This window comes from Humulus lupulus, chromosome 1, assembly GCF_963169125.1.
Source record: "Humulus lupulus chromosome 1, drHumLupu1.1, whole genome shotgun sequence".
NCBI lineage: Eukaryota > Viridiplantae > Streptophyta > Magnoliopsida > Rosales > Cannabaceae > Humulus > Humulus lupulus.
Window position 1 is genome coordinate 99517145 of NC_084793.1, and position 25259 is coordinate 99542403.

Here is a 25259-nt window from a genome sequence, read left to right on the forward strand (position 1 = left end):
GGAATCAGTTGTGTGGAATTTATATTCCAGGCGATTCAGATAAATTTCGAGGACGAAATTTCTGTAAGGAGGGGATAGTTGTAATGCCCCAAAATCCCTAATAAGGTTTAGGACCTTGATTAGGAGGTCGGGAGGGCCATAATTGATTTATTATGTTATTAAATGATTATATGCATGCATATGCGTTTATTTTTAATTATAAGGGCATTTTAGTAATTTGGCCTGTTGAGGGCGTAATTGTGTATATTCGTGCATGTGGGTGAGTTATGAATGGTACCACATTATATGTGGATTTGTTCGAGCCTTTCGGCATGAGACGATCATGAAATGCAAGTGTTCGGTCTGGTTATAACGGGTTTAAGTTCGGGGCTCGGGGTGAGTCTCGAGGTGATTTTAATGATTAGAACATTACCAGGAATTATAGGGTAATAGGATATGATTTATTGGTATTTGAGAATATTGAGAATAGCGAGAATCAGAGGGTGTTAATTATGATTAACAAAATATGTGCGAAAGGACAATTTTGCCCTTGGTGGCTGTTAAGGTTTTATTTTAGACTTGGGGGCATTTAGGTCTTTTCACCCTTAAGGATTTATATCAGCCATTAAGGCTGTAGAAGCTAACCAAAAACAGAGTCTCACTTCCCTTCTCTCCTAATGGTCATTTCTCCGCCATTTCTCTTTGAATTTTCAAGCTCTTTTTTAGGAACCAAGCTGTGATAAGCTAGGGTTATGCTCCACCATTAAAGAGGGTGTGTTGCTGAGATTGAGGTGAGTTTTTAGCCATTAGAACTCTTGTTTTTGCTCTGTTTTCCTAGTTGAGTTTCAGCTGGTTTTTCAGTTGGAAAGTTGGGAATTGATTGGAGTTTTGGCTAGGGTTCTTTGGGTTGTGGTGCCTAGGAAATGTGGGGATGGTTTTTGGGTTAATTTGGGACTTAATTTGATGTTTGGAAGCTTTTGGTTTGGGTTAGAAATGGTGGAATCGTAGGAAGAAGTTGCTGGGCATTTTCAGGCTGGAGGTAGCACTACAGTGCCCAATAGGGGGCGCTACAGCGCTAGCTGAAGAGGTTCTGGGGCAGTTTGGTTCTGTCTTGAGCGCTGGGGCACTAGGGGGCGTAGCGCTACAGCGCTACCCTGTTTCTTCAAAACCCTATTTTGAGTGTTTTTTTAAGGGTTTTTGGCTCGGGGTTTCAATCCTTAAGGCCCGGGATCGAATCTACTCACCGTGTGAGTACATTTTGGGGTCCCGAGAGTGGGGTTTAGATCAAGACCCTATTTTTTATGATTCTCATTAATGGAGGTTGTATTTGGTTATGACTAGGTGACCGCTAAAGGATTAAAGGATCGATCGTTCTCAAGGGTCGTTCTTGTTCTAATTCTCGCTCAAACCAGAGGTAAGAAAACTGTACCCTGTGTATATGTTACATGCATGGTTATTCGTGATGCATGTTGAATGTCTAAATGTGATGCATATGATGCACGATAAACATGTGATTAGGGCATGCCGTTAATATTGAATATGAGATTGGTCAGAGCTTGAGTCTCTGTGTTTATGCATGATCCTAACTGTGCTAGAAATTTTTGAGTAAGCATGCTAAATGCCATGTATTCAAATATTTGACATATGATATATGTTTGGTAGCATTGCTTACTTGTGTATGGCACTGACTAGTCAAGGTCGGCACTGATCGCATATCACTGACCTAAGAGCCGAGAATGGCATAAGCGTCATGAACGCAGGGCCAATAAAAGATTAGATCTAATCAATATCAGCGTTGAATTACTCTAGGAGCATTAATGCTGGATCGACCTTAAGGTCGATGAAAATTATAAGCGCTTGACTAGTGTAGGACTAGTTACTCAGAGCCAGGGCCAAAGGCCTAGGTGACGGTTTATCACATGGCTAGGGAGCGGAATCCCATGGTTGTGACTCTATGGTCATGTGATAGGTTATATTGGTGACTAGTTCATCGAGTACCTATCTTGTTCAAGCTAGTGAAATGATCACTTATTTATAAATCCCCGGTGACCCTATCGTCACATGGCTAATGGGAACGGAACCCACCTTAGTGACTATTACCACTGTCACTCTTCTATTTAGGGCTATAAGCCCGGTATGGTTACCAGAACCACCAGTATTAAATCATTATTCTGATTAGGATTGACTTGATAGTCATCCACTCAGGAGGGTAGGATTCCTTATCCTGGATACCCATCATTACGTGGATTTATTTGCCTGCTTGAATAGAGCTATATTTGCTAGGCGTGTGCCTTATGATTTGATGACATGTTATTACTGATCATGAGCATATTAAGTTTTCTTGCTGGGCTTCGGCTCACAGGTGCTATGTGGTGCATATGCGGCTGCTCGACCGCCACGGCCGAGGGTTGAAAGAGAAACTAGGGTTAAACCCTGTTTTGCCGCTTAGATCGGCTGGCTGTAAATATTTTCTTGTAATAGACCTTTAAATTATATTTTTGGGATCTTAATGTATACAGTAAACGTTCTAATGAGACGTTATATCTTAACCAAAAATTTTAATCCCAAAACCGCTAATCATACTTAGTTACACGATCTTGGCCAAATGACTCGATTAGCGAGTTTAGCACTGTTTATAAGGCACACCGTAACGGTCCCTGGAGTTTAGGGCGTTACAGGAAAGTTTATAAAAACAATTAAGATTTAAAACAAAATATTAAAAATACGTAATCTGGAAAAAAATACAAAAATATAAAAGGGTATAATCGTCAATACAAACTTTTTCTTATATAAATAAAATTTATAAATTTGTACCATATAGTTTTTTTGTAACTAAAGTTTACAAGTTTGTAACCATATCTTATAATGTTGTAAACAACATTTACAAACTAAATAAAAAATTGTAACAGCTAATAACAGAATTGTTACAAACTATTATTTATGTTTTTATAATTTTTTTAAAATTCTGTAATTTAAAAAAAAATTGAAATTTACAGTCCTAAAATATATACAAAGAAATAAATAGATTCACTTGTACGAATTAAAATATTTTTTTTAATATTACAGATGCTATAAACCGATTGCCAAACCTATCCTCTCCAGTAGTAAAAAACAGGAATCTGCAGTAAAAAAATTATCGTTTTATTGGAAGGATGTCACACCTCTTCCAATAGTTTAGATTTACGGTCATTTCAACAATTTCTTTTAAGTTTTTGTAAAATAATGGGAAGGAGCAATTAATGTTTACATTTAGAACACATGTGGATCATTCCAATTAAATTTCCAAGGGTAGTGGTGTACAACATGGTTCTAAATCGTATGATGTGTAGTAGCCATGGACGTTGTAGAAAGTTGAAATTATTTTCACTGTGATAATAATATACAGGCCAGATTATATATTACATAAAAATATTAATTTGTATGAGGAAATTTCACTCTTTATTCATAGTAGTCTCTCCTATTACAAAAAAAATACCATTATTGTACACTCTTTCATTTTGATGCTAAATATTCATCATCTACCCAAAATACCCCTCTTATTTTTCCACTCTAAAAAAATTGAACCTCTCACTTATCTCGAACCCAAATCCATTTTTAAACGAAATGCATGTTGAATCTGTGATATGTGGAATGGGTTCGTCAATTTTGTGAGGTTTTTTTTCTGGGTTTGAACTAGTGGCTCGATAGGTTTGATGGTAGCTCGATAGGGTAGCATGAATGCTTGGTTAGAAGCTCGATAGGGGCTTGATCGGATGACTATAAATTGCTCGATGGGTCAGTGGTTTTAGATAAAATAGGCTCAATGGGTCAGTGGTTTTAGATAAAATGGGCTCGATAGGAGCTCAATAGTGGTTCGATGGTCTCTATTGTTTTAGGGATAATGTTGCTTGATAGGCTCGATTTTAGCTCGATGGTTCTTTATGGAGACAGATTATGCTTTTTTTGATAGGCTCATGAGTGGCTGATAAGGTCATTTTTATATTAATATTTGATAAGTTTTTTCATGCTTAGATGGTGTTATGATAGCATTTTTAGTAGTTTTAACTTAGTTTCGTGACTCTACAACATATTTTCTACATTGCATTTTACGATGATAAATATGACATTTTTATGGCAAATGTAGTTTATAAATCATAGGTTGAAAAAAAAGACTCGCTGAGATGAGGTTAAAATAAAGTTTTAGGAGCACTCGAGGCTTTCAGGATTGAAATGTTGAAGTGACGGCAGCGTACAAGCTATCTAAGGTCGAGAATTGAAGAAATTGAAGATAGGTCGCGACCCATAAAATTTAGGCCGCGACACTTTAATTGGAATTGACGTTTCAGATTTTATGTTCCAGATAGGCCGTTGCCCAGATTTTTCAGGTCGCTGCCTACTGTGAAGAAAAGTGAAGTTGGGTCGCTGCCCAGTTTTTTCAGGCCGCGCCCTGCGTGACCAATTTTGCACATATTTTGTTTTAGGCCGTGACCTGCCACGTTGTGTTTCAGATTTTTAATTACATTTTAAATATAATTTAAATGAGACTATAAAAGATTATTATGGTTAATTTTAAGATTAATTTTTATCATGGTTTTTGAGAGAAAAATACTCAGAAAGGGCTGGAGAGAAGACTACAACACTACAACACTATTGTTCATCAATCTAGTTTCTTTTCTTCCCTTAATATCTTTAATCTTAATTATAATTATATTTGTGATTATGATTACTATTATGGAGTAGTTCTTTTTAGGTTAAGGGTTAATTCAAAACCCAAGACATGAATTCTTGATTGTTGATAATGAATATTGTTCTTTAATTTCTCTCAATATTAAATTGTTTCTATTTTTCCAATTGAATGTTATGAATTTTGTGATTTCTTGTTAGGTGGCCAACAAATTAAGGTTTTACATTATTCAATTGTCATCTTAGAATTACAACTCACCTAATAGTTTAGGATTCTAAGTGTAAGTGATAAATTGCAATTGATAGTGATGTCAAAAGAATTGTTGATTGTGATAAAAAAAAAATAGAACCTAGGTTAAATGAATTATATGTTTCATTAATTTATTGCCTAGATTAACTTGTCTCCATAGGACTTAATGCTTTATCTAAGTTAAATAAATTGTATGCTTCATAGATTTATTGCTTAGCTAAAAGAGTTAATTATTGAGGGCTTCGCCTTGATTACTTGTAATAGGGAGACTGGGATAATTGTCTGCTTCAATGTTATCTGCGGGGTTAATAGTTTAATTCAGAAATTAGAATAATATTTATTATTTGTGATTGGGAACGATTGTTGATGGTGGAGATTAACCTTTAACTATTTCTTAATATCGTAATATCAATCTTTGTTTGCTTTCTAGTTTATGTTATTTAATTTTGAGTTCAAAATCTAAATCCCCTTTTAAGTCTTAGTGTTAATTATTTAATAATAAAGTGAACGTTAGTCCTCGTGGGTTCAACATGGGCTTGCTATTATACAAAATAATTGGAAGTGTTGAAAGAAAAGTAATTGTTAAATTTGTTGTGGTATACAACATGCATCAAATTTGTGGCACCGTTGCCGATGACTATTGTTATTCTCTTTATTATTCAAAGTTATTTGTTTGCGGCTAATTAGTTTTTACTATGGAATTGTCAGGTCTATATCTAGTGAGGATGATACACAAGATCGACTACAAAAGATTAAAGATTATCTTGAGGCATCGTCTGCGTCACACTCTTCCAGAACTATCACTGATAATCCACTATTTCAGCGTCATTATCAACATGCAGAGTCTGTTGAAGAGCCATTACCGTCTGACAACGAATCTGATTCTGACGATTCAGTTTGATCCTATAGAACAATGGCCCAGCAAAGGACATTGAAAGAGTTGGCAGCGCCAGATCTTGACCAACAACCGCTTTGTATCAAGTATCCACCTTTGGATGTTAACTTTGAGTTGAAGTCGGGCCTCATCCACTTATTGCCTTCTTTCCATGGGCTTCCCAGTGAGGACCCGAATAAACATTTGAAGGAGTTTCATACTGTCTATTCTAGTATGAAACCTGCTGCAGTGACTGAAGAACAAATTAAGCTGCAAGCGTTTCCTTTCTCCCTGAAGGATGCCACTAAAGAGTGGTTGTACTATCTTCCACCTAGTGCTGTTGAAACCTGGAATGGTATGAAGACTATGTTCCTGGAACGATATTTTCCAGCATCTAAAGTTGGAAGCATAAGGAAAGAGATATGTGGTAGAAGACAATATACATGGGAGTCTTTGTATGAATATTGGGAGAGATTTAAGCGGTTGTGTGCTAGTTACCCTCATCATCAAATAAGTGCACAACTCCTCATCCAGTACTTTTATGAAGGATTACAATCACTGGATAGGAGTATGATTATTGCAGATAGTGGGGGTGCACTAGTTGATAAGACTCCTGCTGCAGCCATGAGCTTGATTTCTAATATGGCTGCTAACTCACAACAGTTTGGCATTCGCCAAGATCCTACTCCACCACCCAAATCAGCTAATGAAGTGAGCACCTCTAATGCTAATCAGCTTGGTCAACAATTGGCTCAATTAACTGCAGTGATACAACAACTTGCTTTAGGCCAACAGGTGCGACCATGTGGAATCTGTCAGGTTGTGGGGCATGCTACTGATACTTGCCCTACTTTATTTGAGGGAGAGACTGAGGGTGTTAATGCTGTAGGAAATTTCCCTAGTCAATTACACTAGATGTACTATGAACCCTTTTCACAAACTCATAATCCTGGCTGGCGTGATCATCCAAATCTTCGTTATGAGAATCAACAACAAGTTGTTCCACAATCTACACCTGCAATACCACCTAGTTTCACTTTGCAACAACGGTCTCAATAGAATTTTGTACCTAGACCATCACAAGCATCGCAAGCTGCTCCACCACCAAGTGCCAAACCCTTTATTGAGGATTTAATCAATGCAATTGCTATGAATACTCTTCAGTTTCAGCAAATTGCCCAAGCTTCCATCAAAAGTTTGGAGAATCAGGTGGGACAACTAGCAGCATCATATAACAGGTTGGAAGCTCATTTGTCTAATAAATTTCCTTCACAACCTGAGATGAATCCCAAGGAGAATGCTAGTGCGGTAACTTTATGAAGCGAGAAGCAATATGATCCACCTAGTCCTCCAATGCCTATTAAATTGTCATCCAAGCCACAAGTTGATTGCTCGGTTGATGAAGATGTGCCTCCAAAGCCAACCGACCCTACACAACCAACCCCTAAGCCTACTTTTGTCACCCCACCTCCTTTCCCAAGCAGACTGAAGAAGACTAAAAGGGAAGAGGTTGACAAGGAAATTCTTGATACATTCCGCAAAGTATAAGTGAATATTCCTCTTCTTGACGCTATTAAACAAGTGTTGCGCTATGCCAAGTTTTTGAAAGAGTTGTGCACTAATAAGCATAAGTTAAGGGGTAATGAAAAAGTTAGTGTGGGGGAGAATGTTTCTGTAGTTCTTCAAAAGAAGCTTCAACCAAATTATAAGGATCTTGGTACTTTTAGTATCCCTTGCACTATTGGTAGTAAAAGAATTGAGTGTTGTATGTTGGATTTGGGAGCCTCTATAAATGTCATGTCATGTCATTTTCCATTTATGCTTTATTGAATCTCGGTCCACTTGAAAAAACAGGGGTGATTATTAAACTTTCTGATAGGTCGAATGCTTACCCCAGGGGTGTAATAGAAGATGTTTTAGTTCAAGTGAATGAATTGGTGTTTCCAGCAGATTTTTATGTTCTTGATATGGAAGATGAATCTATTCCATGCTCCACTCCAATTTTGTTGGGAAGACCATTCATGAAAACTGCAAGAACTAAAATTGATGTGCATGACGGTACATTGACCATGGAGTTTGATGGGGAGACAATTCGATTCAATATTTTTGAGGCTATGAGGTATCCAAGTGATGTACATGTTTTTTACTCTCTTGATGTGTTGGATATCCTTTCTCAATGAGTCTTAGATTTGCATAATGAAGACTGCTTGGAGGTTTGTTTTTTTTTTTTTTGTGAATAAGATCATTGTATTGCTCAAAACCATGTCATGTACAATTTCCAATATATGACTCTAACTCTGTAAAAACCCTTTAAGACCTATTCTCTATACATCAATGTAGATATCTTTACAAATAGAATGAAACCAATCTCTATCTATACTACTTGTCTTGCTTGGCATTACAGTGTAGATCTGCAGCCTAATCTCTCTTTGAAGTGCCTAGACCGTTTGATTTGTAGACCAAACCTTTTGAGACCAGAGCATATCATTCCTCACTCTCCAAATGTGATCAACCAAGGAAGCAATAACAACTTTCAGAAAGCTTTTTCAAACTTTGCTCCATCTCTTTGCTTTGGTAATCCACTAAAGCAATTTATCATACTCCTCTGCTTGCACTTTCCAACCCAGCCATTTCTTCACTTGCAAGAGACAAGTCTTACTGAATGTACAGTGAAAGAATAAATGTTGAGTGTCTTCTTTATGATCCCCACACAACAAACATCATTTGTCCATAGATGTGTTGTAATTGCTGATGAACACTCTAGTATGAAGCCTTTGATGCATTACTAACAATAAAATGAACCTATGATTTGGTATACTAATTCTCTCCCAAATAGAATTCGCCCAATGCACTTTGTGAGGAGAGGCAAACAACAGTTCATGACTTCTTTTAATACTAAATTTCAAAGCTGAAAAGGATGCTAAATCCACTTTCTCTTTAAAGAGATCCTTAACAGCCACCATTTTTCTCCAGTACCAGCTGCAATTCGAGGGAGCTTTGTATTCCCACCAATCCAATTGCCTCAAATATACACTATGAATCCATTTACCCCACAAATTATATTTTTTGGAAGCAATGGCCCATACATATTTCCCTGTAGCTGCAACATTCCAGTCAATAACCTTCTTCAATCCCAATCCTCCAACTGCCTTAGAAGTACATATGTTATGCCAAGCTACAAGACCAGCCCCGAAATGATCGCTCATTCCTTTCCAAAGAAAGGCTCTACAAATAGCTTCAATTTCCCTCAATAACTTCTTCGGCAGAATCATGATTTGTGCCCAATATGAATAAATGGAAAGCAAGACATCATTAATTAAGGTAACTCTTCCCATATAAGATAAATTCTGGGAACTCCATTGTCGAATCTTGAGCACCATCTTCTCTAAAATAATCCCACATTCCACAGAAGACATTTTCTTAGAACATATGGGAATTCCAAGATATCGAAAAGGTAAATAGCTTCTATTAAAACCTGAAGCTTCCAACACCCTATTTACCTCAGCCTCCACCATACCACCATAGAATATAACAGATTTGGCCTCATTTGGTACTAAACCAGATGTCCCTGAAAATAGTTTAAGGCCCCTAAGCATCCATATAATGGAAATAAAGTCTCCATGAAAAAATAGTAATAAGTCATCCGCGAAACACAAATGGTTTAAGCGCAGTGAAATACATTTATCATGATACTTGTAATCAGAGAGAGAGCCTATTTTCACCATAATTCTAGACAAGTATTCCATACCCAACACAAAAAGTAGTGGAGACATTGGATCCCCTTGTCGTAGACCCCTTTTAGCTGCAAAGAAACCATGCATAGAGCCATTCAGCAGTAAGGAGAATCTTGGTGATCTAACATAGATCATGATGAGTTGAATAATTATCTGTGGAAATTTAAAAGCAATAAGCATCTCCTCTATGAAATCCCATTCTATTGTGTCATATGCTTTTCGCAAATCCACCTTAACTATACAACTTGGTTTGCATCGTTTCCTTCCATAATGACGAACTAGATCTTGGCAAATCATGATGTTGTGTGCAATATGTCTGCCATGTACAAATCCCTCTGGTTCTCCGCAATCAAATCGGGAAGAACATGTCTCAGCCGTGCACATAGCATTTTTTATGCGATTTTATATAGTACATTACAACAGGAAATAGGACGGAAATCACTTACTTTAGCCGAACATTTGATCTTTGGAATGAGAGTGATGGTTGTAGCGTTAATCTCTTTAAGATGCTTCCCCGTGGTTAGCAAATCTAAGATAGAAGAACTGACCTTAGAGCCTACCAATGACCAATTATCTTGATAGAAAAAACTACTATAACCATCTGGGCCAGGAGCCTTCAAACCTGGAATGGAGAAAAGAGCATCTTTAACTTCGTGAGATGTAAAATTTTCTAATAGTAGTTTAGAGTGTGCCCCAGAGAGGACCGGTCCTAAATCCACAATGGCCTGTGAAACCTTCCTTCTGCTTTGCAATTGTGTCCCCAATAAATCTTGATAGTACTCCAAGAAAGCTTTTTGAACTCCTTCCGCTGTATCCACCCAGCTACCATCTTCAGTTTGAACAAATAAAATTCGATTATGAATTCTTCTAGATTTTAAGGATGCATGAAAAACAGCAATGTTTTATCTCCATTGAGGACCCAGTTCTCTTTGGCTTTCTGTGCTAAAAACAAAATATATGCTCTATGTAGCCTAATAAAGTCTTCTCTAGCCAATTGCTCATATCGAATGAGGGATTCATTGAGAGGATCTTGGTGCAAGCTTCCCTGAACCTCCATCAGGTAGTGTTTGGCTTGAGCTTCTGCCTTTTGAATATCATGATAGCCTTCCCTATTTATGAATTTAAAATATTTTTTGAGTTTCTTTAATTTTGTGACTAATTTGAACATCTTAGTACCCAAAACTAAGGAATTCCAACTAGCACTGACTTGACTTACATATGACGAAGCTTCCTTCCACATTCTGAAGTATCTAAAAGGTTGTTTGCCGAGATTCACTTCTAAATAAAATGAAATAAGAATAGGACTATGATCGAAAGTGCCTTCAGGTAAAAACATTGCCTGACAATTTGGGTATTGGTTTGTCCAGTTCAAGTTAACCATAACTCTATCTATTTTAGAATAGATTCGATCCTCAGCCTGTTGTTTATTCGTCCATGTATGGAAACAACCTGAAAACTTCAAGTCTTCCAGTTGGCAAGTAACCATGCAATCTTGAAGGCTTAAAGAAGGCTTCATATTACTCTTCCTACCAATTCTTTCATTCTGATGTAAGATCTCATTGAAGTCCCCCAAAATTATCCAAGCCTCAGCAATACCCGATGCCAAATCTTGAATATCCAGCCACAATTGGTCCCTCATCTTCACATCATTAAATCCATATACAAATGTGATAAAAAAAAACTTCCTGTCGTGTGCATGGCTTGAGCAAAACAATGAATAAAATAACTAGTACAAACTCGAATATCAAGAATATACATAGTCGGATTCCAAGCCACAATTATTCTTCCTTTATCTAACCAAGGATTGTTAGTAGTGAAACACCGACCAGAAAATAAACTAGCATACAAAGATCCCATATTTTTATTCTTAACATTTGTTTCGAGAAGACTAACCAGCCCAACTTTCTTTGTATTGATTAATTCCTTAATCTCGCGATGCTTAAGTTGGCTATTAATCCCTCTTACATTCCAACATAATATCTTATCCATGTCCTGTAGAGGGATCCCCCCCCCCCCCCCTCTCAAGTATTTAACATGTGTAATCCTTCTTCCTCCTGCTCCTCTGTCAGTATAGAATACTGATTCATCACAAGTGTTGAGTCTGCAGAAACAATTGGCACCTTTTCTCCCTTGCTTACTTGTTGAAAACCTTCCTCATCAACTACTGCTTGCATCAATTCCTGATCAGATTTCGTTTGTTTAGGAACCCATGTTTGCTTACTTTGAGTCTTCCTCCTACATGCCTGAGCCTCATGCCCTATCCCAGAACATCATTAATAGACAATTGGAATCCATTCATATTCTACTTACAATTCAATTTCCTGATCAAATTCATTCATAAACCCAATTGTTGTAGGAAATTCTTAATCCATACTAACCTCAATAAGAATTCGAGGATAGTAGAGTCTATCCCTGTGTTTGGTGATGTTATCCACTTGTATTGGTCTCCCTATTTGCCCCATGATCTTGAAAAGAGATCTCTCACCCCCAATACTTAATATCCAATCCTCCTAGTTGAATCCAAGTAGGAACTACCGTAATGTCCTCTTTTGTAAAATCATCAATCGAATTCCACGGTTTCATAACCAGTGGATTCTTGCCAAGAAACAGATATCCACCATCAAGAACTCTATCACGGAAGTCCAAGTTATGGAATCGAATGGTGAAAACACCTCTTGAAAGCACTCCAAATTTATCCACATTTTCCTTCCATAATCTCCTCACGAACCCAGCCAAAATATCGACTGGAGGGTTAACTCCCACAACATAGCAAACAATGGATGGCTACCAATAGCTAATCTCCTTAGAAATATCCTCTGGTTCGATCTTGATTCCAACTTTCCTACCCTGGCTCAAAGGGGAGGTTACTCCATCTGGTGACCCTCCACAAGAGCGTACAACAGGCCGTTCAGAATGATGCAATCTCAAAATTGGAGTAGAAAAAGTCTTAGCTAACCTCACATCCTACACAGCTTGATTAGATGCAGCCAGCCAACTCCCAAAATCAGTGAGAATCTCATTTTCCCGTGGAAGTGAGTCCTGCACCTGTGATGGATCCTTGTTCAGCTTCGTAGAATCTACATCTGCATCATTAAGAATTTCCAGTTCTTGTATCCCTAGGACTGCATCCATAGATCTTGTTTTGATTCTATCGGAAGAAGATGGACCTACCTTCTTACGAGTGCCCTTTTCCTTAGCTTATCCCCCATTCCTAGCCCCCTTAGCCATAGCTCCGTCGAAGTCACCGAGAGAGAAGAAAAGACTGCTTGGAGGTTGCGTTGAGAGAGCATCTTGTGTTGACCGATGAAGATTTTTCTTATGAGATCATGGATGTCATAACCACACTTAATAGTGGTTTTGACAAGACTTTTAAGAAGGTTGCATTTTTGTATTTATCGATCTCTAATGAGAAATTACAACCATCAATTGTTCAAGCTCCTACACTTGAATTGAAGCCACTTCTGGAGCATCTCAGATGTGTTTACTTGGGGAAGAATGAGACATTTCTAGTTATAATTGCAAGAAATCTTAACCAAATTCAAGAAGAAAAATTAATAAGAGTACTTCAAGAATATAAAACAGCCATTGATTGGCCTATTACTGATATTAAGGGGATTAGCCCTTCTATGTGCATGCACCGAATTTTACTTGAAGAAGGATCTATACCAACACGTGAGGCACAACGGAGATTTAATGTAATGCCCTGGTTACCCCAGAAAATTTATGGTGATCGGTGAACCGGAAATTTGACCCGCTACCCGAGTCCTTTGGTTAAAAACGTGTTCTAAGTGTTATTAACAGGTTAAGGTGGAAAACCAATAAAAAGGAAAGGGTATATTTTATTAAATATATAACTTCTCATGAGCTATTCAAAACATTTACAAGTTATTTACAACTCAAAATGGCCACTACTGTTTCAAATTTACAACCCCGCCGACCTAAGCGGCAAAAACAGGGTAAACCCCCAAGTTCCTCTGAGAACTCCTTGTCCGTGGTGGTCAAGCGGCCGCCTATGTACACAGCACCACCTAAGCTCTCCACTCAAGGCTGGGTGAGCTTTTCTTTCCCTTTACCTGCACTACATAGCACCCATGAGCCAAGGCCCAACAAGAAAACACAATAAAGCATGATATAATATCAACAATTATCATAATAATCATTCAGGACTATCAGTCCAAAACAGATAGGTGACAGTCGCAAAAGTCACTAAATTGGGAATAGCTCCCTTCAACTTTGTGACGATAGGGTCACCGGGGCTTAACAGATAAGTGAACCTTTCACTAGTTTAAACAGGATAGGTGCATGGTGTCTGGTCACCAACATAACCTTCCTCATGACCATAGAGTCATAACCCTGGAACATCGTTCCCAAGCCACGTGACAAGCAGTCACCTGGGCCTTATGCCCTGGCTCTCAGTAATTAGTCTTAGACTAGCCAAGCGCTTATAAGTTCATCGACCTTAGGGTCGGTCCAGTGTTAATGCCTTAGAACCATTCAACACTGATATCGATTAGATCTAATCTTCAATCGGCCCTGCGTTCAGGACGCTTATGCCGCTTCTGACTCTTAGGTCAGTGTCCCTGACTATTCAGTGCCATATACAAGTAATCAACATTCACTAGCATTTAATATGCAATCCATGTCCACATTTATCAATCAACATGCCTCAATAGCAATCACGCATGTCATATAGACACAGGGTGCAGTTTTCTTACCTCAGGTTCGAGCGAGAGATATTATAAGGATGACCCCTGAGAACGATCGATCTTTTAGTTCCTTAGCAGTTACCCAAAGCTCAGCTTATGATGCTCTTCAAGGGTAGAACACACTCCCAAACTCCCAAGGCTTGCTTCCTAAGCATGAATCCTCAAGAAGGGTTCAAAAATCTCAAAGAAAGTGAAGGAGAAAGAAGATACGGGAGGGCTTAGAAACTTACTCTGTTTTTCTACCTCATTCTCAGCCAAAAATGGTTATATCTATCCTAGGGGTGAAATGACCATTATACCCCTAGGTCAATTTAAGGTTTCTAAAGGCTCCCAAGGGAAAAATTGGTATTTTCCACCTATCTCGTTAATCATAATTAATGCTCTCCAATTCCCGCTATTCTCAATAATCTCGAACACCAATAATTTATATCCCGTTACCCATTAACTCCCGGTAACTCTCTAATCCTTAAAATCACCCCGAGACTCAACCCGAGCTCCGAGCTTAAACCTGTTGTTACTAGACCGCTAATCAATATTCCAAAATCATCTCATGCCGAATAGCTCAAACAAACCCACATTATAATGTGGTCTCAACATATATCACCGACATGCATACAAATATACAATTATACCCTCAATGGGCCAAATTACCACCACACCCCTGTAACTAAAATGCGGACCCACATGCATGCATTTAACATCATATTCTAATATAATCCACATATACATGCATATTATCAATTAATGGCATAATTAAACAAGTATGGCCCTCCTGGCCTACTAATCCCACCATTAAACCACTTCGGAGAATTCGGGGCATTACATTTAATCCACCTATGATGGAGGTTGTGAAAAAGGAGATACCGAAGGTCCTTAGTGTGGGTATTATTTACCCAATTTCAAACAGTCAATGGGTGAGTCCAGTTCAAGTAGTGCCAAAGAAGTTTGGAATCACAGTGGAAAAGAATGACGAAAACGAGCTGGTGCCAAAAAGAATGCAAACCGAGTGGCGAGTTTGTATAGACTACCTAAAATGTGGCAACTCGTAACGATCACTTTCCATTACCTTTCATTGATCAGATGCTTGAGAGGTTAGCATGTCATCCTTATTATTGTTTTCTTGACAGTTATTCGGGATATAATCAGATTGTTATTGCTCCTGAAGATCAAGAGAAGACAACCTTCACATGCCCTTTTGGTACATTCACTTTCATGTATGCCATTTGGGTTATGTAATGCCCCTGCCACTTTTCAGCGATGTATAATGAGCATTTTTTCATAATATATTGAAAATATCATTAAGGTTTTAATGGATGATTTTAGTGTTTATGGTGACCCATTTGATCAATGCCTTCATAATCTCACTTTGGTACTCCAGCGGTGTATTGAAACTAACCTTGTGCTTAATTGGGAAAATTTCCATTTTATGGTAAACGAAGGTATAGTTTTGGGTCATGTGATTTCAGTCAAGGGAATAGAGGTTGGTAAGGCAAAGATTGATTTAATTTGTTCTCTACCATCTCTGACTAGTGTGAAATAAGTGAGATCATTCCTTGGGCATGTCGGGTTCTATAGGAGATTTATCAAGGATTTCTCTAAAATTTCCACACCGCTATGCAACCTTATTCAAAAAGATGTAAAGTTCGAGTTTAATGAAAAGTGTTTAGTGGCTTTCAAATTATTAATAGAGTCTTTGACTACATCTGCTATAATTCAACCACCAAATTGGGAGCTACCTTTTGAACTCATGTGTGACGCAAGTGATTATGTTATGGGTGTTGTTCTTGGGAAGTGAGTTGACAAGATTCCTCATGTTATATACTATGCTTCTCGCACTCTTAATGATGCTCAAATTAATTATTCCACCATTGAAAAAGAGCTCTTGGCGCTCATTTTTGCCTTGGAAAAGTTTCGGTCATACTTGATTGGAACTAAAGTGATTGTTTATACCGACCATGCTGCTCTTCGCTATCTTTTGGCAAAGAAAGAAGCCAAGCCTCGGCTGATTCGGTGGATTCTACTTCTTCAAGAGTTTGACTTGGAGATAAAAGATAAAAAGGGTTCTGAGAATTTGGTGCCGGACCACTTGAGTTTCCTTATTCGAGATGAAGATAATTTTCCCATGGATGAAAAATTTCCTGATGAGCAACTCCTCGCCATGCAAGAAGTTATTCCTCGGTATGTCGACATTGTAAATTACCTTGCTTCAAAGGAATTAGCAAGTGATCTCACATAAGCACAATAGAATAAAATCAAGCATGATGCTCGCCACTACATCTGGGACAAACCGTATCTTTGGAAGTATTGTACAGATCAAACCATTTGAGGGTGTGTACCCGAATTTGAAATTCGTTCCATCCTTGCTTTTTGTCATGCTTATGCTTGTGGTGAACATTTTGGACCTAAGAGGATGACTCGTAAGATATTTGACAGTGGTTTCTATTGGCCCACAATTTTCAAAGATCCTTATGCTTATTGTAAGGCATGTGATCGTTGTCAACGAGTTGGTAACATAACGGCCAAGGATCAAATGCTTCAAACTCCTATTTTAATTCTTGAGATTTTTTATGTTTGGGGTATGGATTTCATGGGACCGTTCCCATCTTGTTTTGGCTATGAATACATTCTTTTGGCAGTGGATTACGTGTCTAAATGGGCAACTAGAACGGATAATTAAAAAATAGTGGTGGATTTCATTCGCTCCAACATTTTTGTGCGCTTTGGTACACCTAAGGCTATACTTAGTGATTGAGGCACTCATTTTTGTAAAAAGAGTATAGAAGCATTGTTTCAACGATATAGAGTAACTCACAAGGTGATCATTTCTTACCATCCACAAACCAATGGACAAGCGGAGGTTTCTAATTGTGAATTCAAATTGATTCTTGAGAAGACCGTTAATCCAAACCGGAAAGATTGGAGTACAAGGCTCGATGATGCCTTGTGGGCTTATCGTACGACATATAAAACACCTCTCGGTATGTCACCGTATCGGTTGGTGTATGGGAAGCCTTGCCATCTACCAATAGAGCTAGAGCATAAGGCTTGGTGGGTTGGAAAGAAGTGCAACATGGACATGGTTACTGTAGGACAACAATGAATGCTTCAATTGCATGAGCTAGAAGAAATACTCAATGAAGCATACGAGAGCTCGAGAATCTACAAGGAGAAAGCCAAAGCTTTTCATGAAAAAAAAACATATTCTTCGAAAGAGTTTTGTGGAAGGTCAAAAAGTTCTCATGTATCACTCTCACCTTAAACCTTTTCCTGGGAAGTTGAAGTCTCACTAGTTAGGTCCGTTTATTGTTACCACGGTTTTTCCTCAAGGAGCGATTGAAGTTGTAAGTCCAAGTACCAGAAAGTCATTCAAAGTGAATGGTCAGATATTAAAGTCATATTACGAATCAATGGAGAAAGAACAAGTTGTTGTGATTCACCTTATTGCCCCGGTATATGTTGATGAATGAAGCATTCAGTCGAGCTAGTGACGGTAAACTTAGCTACTTTGTAAATTAGTTTATTTTAATTATTTTGTTATTTAAATTGAACATTTTTTTGAGGTAATTTTAGTTTAATTTATGTAATTAGAACCGTAAAAATCGTGAAAAAATTTGAAAAAAAAAAAGGGGATTCAGGCCGCGGCACACCTTTCCTAGGCCACGACCCTTTTCTGAAGAAAAGCTTCAGGAGAGTTGGCGGGCCGCAGCATGCATTTCCCAGGCCGCGGCCTATGAGCGTGTTTATAGACGATGGAGGCTTATCAGGCCGTGGTACACTTTTCCTAGGCCGCGACCCTTTTTCAGAAAAAATCATCAGGTATAGTACGGGTCGCGGCACACATTTCCTAGGTCGCGACTCACGAAAGGTTTTTCATGAAAGCTTTAGGTATATATGCGGGCCGCGGCACGAATTTTGCAGGCCGCGGCCCACAAACATTTTTTTTTCAGCAAAGAATTTAAACATAAAAACTCAATTTCACCACTTATTTTTACAAAACAAAGAAACAACCATTCCCCTTTATTCTCTTTCTCATTATTCTCATCACCGAAACCCACATCAAATTCTCCATTTGCTCTTGTTTTCTTCATTCTTTTTCCATCACGATCATCCTAAATCATTCTACCAACTTCTTTCTTCTTCCATTACTCCCTAAACTCTCCCCACATCTCCATCCCTATTCACACCATACTAATCCGAAAATTCACCCATCCCACTTTGTTTTCTAAATTTTTATACATTTCACGCATACATTCAAAGGAGGTTTGCATTCTCATTTAATACTTTTATCGAGTAAGTTTTCTTTGATCAATTCTTCAATTTGTGAAAAGTATTTGTTTTGTCAATTGGACAATTGTAATGTGTTGTATTTTGGAAGCAATTGTGAGGTTGTTTATGTTGGTGTCCAATTTGTCTTGCATTAATTTTCTTATTCATTCATGCACATTGTGTTTTTTGGGAAGTTTTACTTTATGGCGTACATTTTTTTTTTTGAGTTGGTATTTTTCTGCACTCTATGTGTTTGATAAAAAGCTTGAGAGGAATGGAGTATATGGTTGGTGTATGAGTTTTCTTGGTGTACGTTGGAAGTGGTTATGTATGATTTGAGTGGATGAATTGTGTCATTTTGACCCCAAAATTGGTGACATTTAAACTTTCTTTTTGGCGTGGATCAATGTTGGTATTGTGGTGATTTTCTCTTAATATTTTGGTGACTTACATTGGTGATTTTGGATTCTTGTTTTTCATTTTTCTATTTTTGACAGCCATGGCCCCCAAGACAAACAAAAATAAAGCTTCTTCATCGACACCAATTCCTTAGGATCCCCAAAAGTTTGTGTCCACCGAAGCCTATGAGAGTTACAAGAATACCATTGCTCATGACAAGGCATGGGTCCCTGAACGAGGATTTGATATCCACATGCATCATGATCAACCCTTACTCATGCATCAAATTAAGTCTCGGGGTTAGGAAAAATTGTGTGCACATCCCGAACCTGGCATTGGCCCTATTGTTCGTGAATGTTATGCCTATGCAGTGGCTCATGAGAACTAAAAGTGAAAGTGAGAGGTGTGAAAGTGTCATTCAAAGCATCTAATATTAATAGCTACTATGAGCTACCCCACTTTCAACATGATGAATATGGCTATGTTAAAGATAATCTTAATCATCAAGCTATCATTGATGAGATTACAATGCCGAGTGTTGTATGGACCTTGTATATTAATGGGGCTCCTTACTACATCAAAGCCGCTTATCTGGATAGCAATACAAAAGCTTGGCAGCGGTTCATGGGGGCAAAATTAATGCCAACAACCCAAGTTGGTCACGTTGATATTCATGAGGCCATTCTCCCTTATGGTATTCTCACTGACAAAACCATTAATGTGGGGCAGGTTATTCATGGCTCCATCATCCGAAGAATGAGCCAAGTGACGAATGGATTTTATGTTCCCTCATTGATCACTGCGTTATGCAAGAAGGTGGGTATTCCTTGGGATGAATCTAATGACAAAGTGCATCCGTTGCGCATTATTGATCACAATACCCTTGATAGATTGAAGAAAAAAAAATGCTGCTCCAGCTAATGATCAAGCCCAATCTTCTATTCTGGCACCTGTTCCCCCTCTGAATGATAGTAGAAGAACCACTCAACAACGTTTGCAAGCTTTGGAGAAAGAGGTTTATCATGGCCGACTTGATATTCGGACCAATACTCAACATATCCTAGCTCACAACTAGAGGTTTGTGGAATATGCGAGTTATCAGGATATCTGTAATAGGATGGATCAGGCTCGCTTGAATGTGGATATGTCTGGATATCCATCTGCTCCTACTTGGTTGCAGGCATATCCACCACTGGTTCCCATGCCCATTGTGCCATATCAGACCCATGATGATGAAGATGCTGCTGGCGCTGCAGATATGGATATTCCTGAGGAGTAACTTGTTTTGAGGGAGTTTTTCTTTCTTCTCTTTCCACTTTATTTTCTATTTTCTGAGTCCATTGAGGACAATGTACTGTTTAAGTGTGGGTGAAGGACAAAAAACTGTTTTACTTTGTTTATTTTCTGTTTTGTTATGTCTTTGTTAACTTTATGTTTTTTTTTTCGTTTTATTTAGTGTCTGTTAGTGTCTATCTTTAATTTTAGTTCAGTTGTGTTGGTCTTGTTGAAAGCATTAGTTGATGATGAAACACTGAATTGTGCTTAAAGTGATGTTAGACAATGAGGAATTTTGTATGATTTGTGTGCTTGGCTCCTATGTGAATTTCTATTTTGATTTATGTTGTTTTTCACTCTATGCACAATTGAATTCACCAATTAAATGTATTGGAAACGATTTATGCTTGTTGAAATATATATATATATATATTTGAAGTCCCAACCACTCTAGAAATCATTGATCAATTGTTTAAGGCAAAATAATAAGTACACATGATTAAGGTAGTTCTTTGGATCGTTTGAGCCATTCAAGCCAACCTATTATATAATAATCCTTAGTTTCCCATGTTTGAGCCATGACGATTGTTACTTTTCTTCTATGAACCAAATTTTTTTGACCCTATACCTCATTGAAAAAAATATATTTCTTTATTGAATCCCATTGCACCATGGTTATATATATGATTTTTGATTTTGTGGGATGGTTTGTAAAAAAGGGAAAAACTTATGGGTTATTTGTTTGGTTGTAATTTGTGTATGATCTCTATTTCTCTCCTTGAAATATTATTATCAAAAAAACAAAAGAAAAAAATGATGATTTGCAATAAAAAAATGCATATATGCAAATTTTGCGAAAGTATAAGTGTAGGGGGGAATAGTGAGTCATTATGGAAAGAAGAGTAAGAAAAAAATAGATATTTCTTGAATTGTATGGGAAAGTTTGGGGCAAATTCAAAGAATGGAATTGATGTATGCTATGGTGTGGTTTGAGCTTAAATGTATCTTTCTCAACTACCCTTAACCTTAGCCTTACATTACAAGCCTATAAAGACTTTTTGATTTTTGATCATTGTGTGTTTATATTAGTGGAGAATGATTGGTTAATGTCTATGGAGTGGATGATTTTCATTGAAAAACATTTTGGTATACAAGGACTAATTTAAAACAAAATGATTTGGCAAGTATGGATTACATTTGATGCATTTGAGTTGGTGTTGTGATTAAGTGCTTAGTATATTATTTTTGAAAATCAAATGGTGAATTACATATGGAGTTGAAATTCTAAAGAGTATGAAAATCTAATTTTTTTGGCATTACTTATTAGTGTGATTCTCATAGACATTCAAGCTTTTGACAAGACCTTTATTTAGTGAGTCTAGATTAGTTTGTATTATTTCATTTTAGTTTTGTTATTTTAGTGTTTTGCTAAGGGACTAGCAAAATTCAAGTGTGGGGGAATTTGATAAGGGCATTTTTATATTAATATTTGATAAGTTTTTCCATGCTTAGATGATGTTATGATAGCATTTTTAGTAGTTTTAACTTAGTTTCGTGACTCTACAACATATTTTCTACATTGCATTTTATGATGATAAATCTAACATTTTTATGGCAATTGTAGTTTATAAATCATAGGTTGAAAAAAAAAAGACTCGCTGAGACGAGGTTAAAATTAAGTTTTAGGAGCATTCCAGGCTTTCGGGATTAAAATGTTGAAGTGGCGACAGCGTACAGGTTATCTAAGGTCAAGAATTGAAGAAATTGAAGATAGGTCACAACCATAAAATTCAGGTTGCGACAGTTTAATTGGAATTGACGTTTGAGATTTTATGTTCCAGACAGGCCGCTGCCTAGTGTGAAATAAAGTGAAGTTGGGCTGCTGCCCAGTTTTTTCAGGCTGCAGCCTGCATGACCAATTTTGCACACATTTTGTTTTAGGCCGCAGCCTGCGACGTTGTTTTTCAGATTTGTAATTACATTTTAAATAGAATTTAAAGGAGACAATAAAAGATTATTTGGGTTAATTTTGAGATTAATTTTTATTACGATTTTTTAGAGAAAAAGACTCAGAGAGGGCTGGAGAGAAGACTACAACACTACAACACTATTGTTCATCAATCTAGTTTCTTTTCTTCCCTTAATCTCCTTAATCTTAATTATAATTATGTTTGTAATTATGATTACTATTATGGAGTAGGTTCTTTTCAAGTTAAGCATTGATTCAAAACCCAAGACATGAATTCTTGATTGTTGATAAATAATATTGTTCTTTAATTTCTCTCAATATTAAATTGTTTCTATTTTTCCAATTGAATGTTATGAATTTTGTGATTTCTTGTTAAGTGGCCAACTAATTAAGGTTTTACATTATTCAATTTTCATCTTAGAATTACTACTCACCTAATAGTTTAGGAGTCTAAGTGTAAGTGATAAATTGCAATTGATAGTGATGTCAAAAGAATTGTTGATTGTGATGAAAAATAGAACCTAGGTTAAATGAATTATATGCTTCATTAATTTATTTGCTAGATTAGCTTGTATCCATATGACTTAATGCTTTATCTAATTTAAATAAATTGTATGCTTTATAGATTTATTGCTTAGCTAAAAGATGTAATTATTGAGCGCTTCACCTTGATTACTTGTAATAGAGAGACTGGGATAGTTGTCTGCTTCAACGTTATCTACGGGGTTAATAGTTTAATTGAGAAATTGGAATAATATTTGTCATTAGTGATTGGGAATGATTGTTGAGGGTGGAGATTAACCTTTAACTGTTTCTTAATATCGTAATATCAATCTTTATTTGCTTTCTAGTTTATGTTATTTAATTTTGAGATCAAAATCTAAATCCCCTATTAAGTCTTAGTGTTAATTATTGAATAATAAAGTGAACGTTAGTCCTCGTGGGTTCGACCTGTGCCTGCTATTATACAAAACAATTGGAAGTATTGAAGGAAAAGTAATAGTTAAATTTGTTGTGGTATACGATACGCATCAGTGACTCGATAGTTTTAGGGACGATGTTGCTCGATAGGCTCGATTGTAGCTCAATCCATGCTCGATGGTTCTTTTTGTAAACATATTATGATTTTCTCGATAGTCTCGATAGTTTCTGGATAGTGGAATGATAGGGTTATGTTGTAGCTTGATGATAGCTTGATAGAGCTCGATGACAGTGTTTACTTCAATTTTCTTATAATTTTTTTGAATTTTTTCCCAATTATGCTTAACATTTTTTTCTTACCAATTGTTTTCATGTGTCGATACAAATTCTGAAGTTGCTTGTTCCGTTTCAAGATCACTTTCGTGGTCGAGTCACATATATGGGTGGTAGGACTTTGGTTGATATTAAGAAAATGTTGGTGGATCTCAGCCTGATAGAAAGGGATAAGGATTCCCCTTTCAAGAAATTCATCTTGTTTTCAAAGCTTCATTTCTCAGCAGTTTTGGTACACTAGCTTATGTTGAGGAAATTAGCAAGTCAAAAAGAGATGAGGTGCATTTCTTTTTGGACTCCAAGTCCTGTAGATTCGGCGTGAGAGATTTTGCTTTGATGACTGAGTTGAATTTTAGTTTTGCACCGTCACAAGCATATTTGGATGAGTGCCTAACCAGTGACCGCTTGATAAAGGAGTATTTCAATTATGTTGAGAAAGTAAAGCTCCTACAGTTGGAGAATGCTTTAAAATGTTGTACCATGGTTGAAGATGTGTAGAAGCTGGGTATCTGTTTGTTGGTTGAGGGGGTTTTGAATTCTATAGAGGGGAAGTTGAATATATGGCGAGATATATTGAAATTGGTTGAGGACATAGAATACTTCTTTAGTTATCCATGGGGGAAGTTCTCTTCCAAGAGGCTTTTAAATTCTCGTAAGAATGACAAACAGCGCCAGAAGGCTAACTATAAAAGAAGAAGGATGCCAAGGTGCAACAGGAGTCAAAGTACAATTTTTATGGTTATTCCCCAGCTTACAATATTAGTCATATGAGGTCATTCAGCAGCTTGCGACAGAGTTTGTTGTGAGCTCGGGAAATATGGTCCCAAGGATGCGTAGTTGGTCGCACTGGAAGGATAAGGATTTCACAAAGGCTGTCCTCTCACCGATGTTATCTAAGGAACTGTAAGTTATATTTGATTGACATTAATAAGTTATGTTTAGCTATACATTTATCTTTTATGATTATTTGAATTAAATCAATGTTTTGTGTGTTTTGCAGTTAATCATCTTTCCGTTGTTGAAGCCCCGACCATTAGAGGTCGATTATTATAGCTCCTTGACTCGAGGAGATGTTCCCCTATATCTCGAGATTGGCTAGGATCCTGAGGAGTTTGATGGGGAGGAAGAGGCGACCATGGATTTTGAGAAAGTGGCCAAGATAGTTTCTCAAGTTGCCCAGGCAACGAAGATTTTTGATAATGTTGTCCCTAAGGCGGAGGAGGTTGCAGATGTTTACCGAGTGTTGACGCCATTTTTCGTCAACTTAAATCACAGAGCAATTAAGCAATATAAACTACGATGCGAACGAATTACCCAGTCAGTTGTTTGTTTCTCCAACTAGAGTTTTCTGAAAATTCTTCAAGGATGAATTACCCAGAGTTTTCTCTCAAGATCTCAAATTATCGATCCCCTTACAAATGGTCATCCCTTCTCTATTTATAGGGAAGGTTACAGAGTCCGTTCCCACATATTTCGGGAAGATATTCTATATATCAATTTAAAATAATGACATTAAATGCTATATCTTTTATATACAAGGAAACGTCCCCTGAAGACCCCGGAATGAATGACAAACTAAATAATATCCCCTTAATGTTGGGATTTTACAGCAATAAATATATTCACACATACACAACGGGTTATCTTAGGTGATTCATCGAATCTTCGAGGTCAGCGATCAGCGTCGTGACTGTCAAGACTTACGGACTTGTTACGAACTTGCCATCTTACTCCAAGACCTGCTCGGAGTAGATAAATACTATCGAGGCAATCACACTCGGGCTTGCACTTCTTAAGCTCGGGCTGCTCAATCCAAAAGAAATCAATAACGGATGTATCCCAAGGTTACACATTTTTGAGATTGTCATTTTACTTCAGAGATCTTATAATT

At 37.3% G+C, this 25259-nt stretch overlaps 1 protein-coding gene across 1 annotated transcript in view; it reads left to right on the forward strand.

Annotated features, from left to right (window-relative positions):
- The window catches only part of LOC133818778 (uncharacterized), a 38824-nt gene extending 33032 nt beyond the window's left edge, over positions 1-5792 (forward strand). The window contains exon 7 of the mRNA XM_062251828.1: positions 5600-5792. Coding sequence (XP_062107812.1) covers positions 5600-5792 — 193 coding nt within the window. The remainder of the gene's footprint in view (positions 1-5599) is intronic.
- The last annotated feature ends 19467 nt before the right edge of the window (positions 5793-25259 follow it).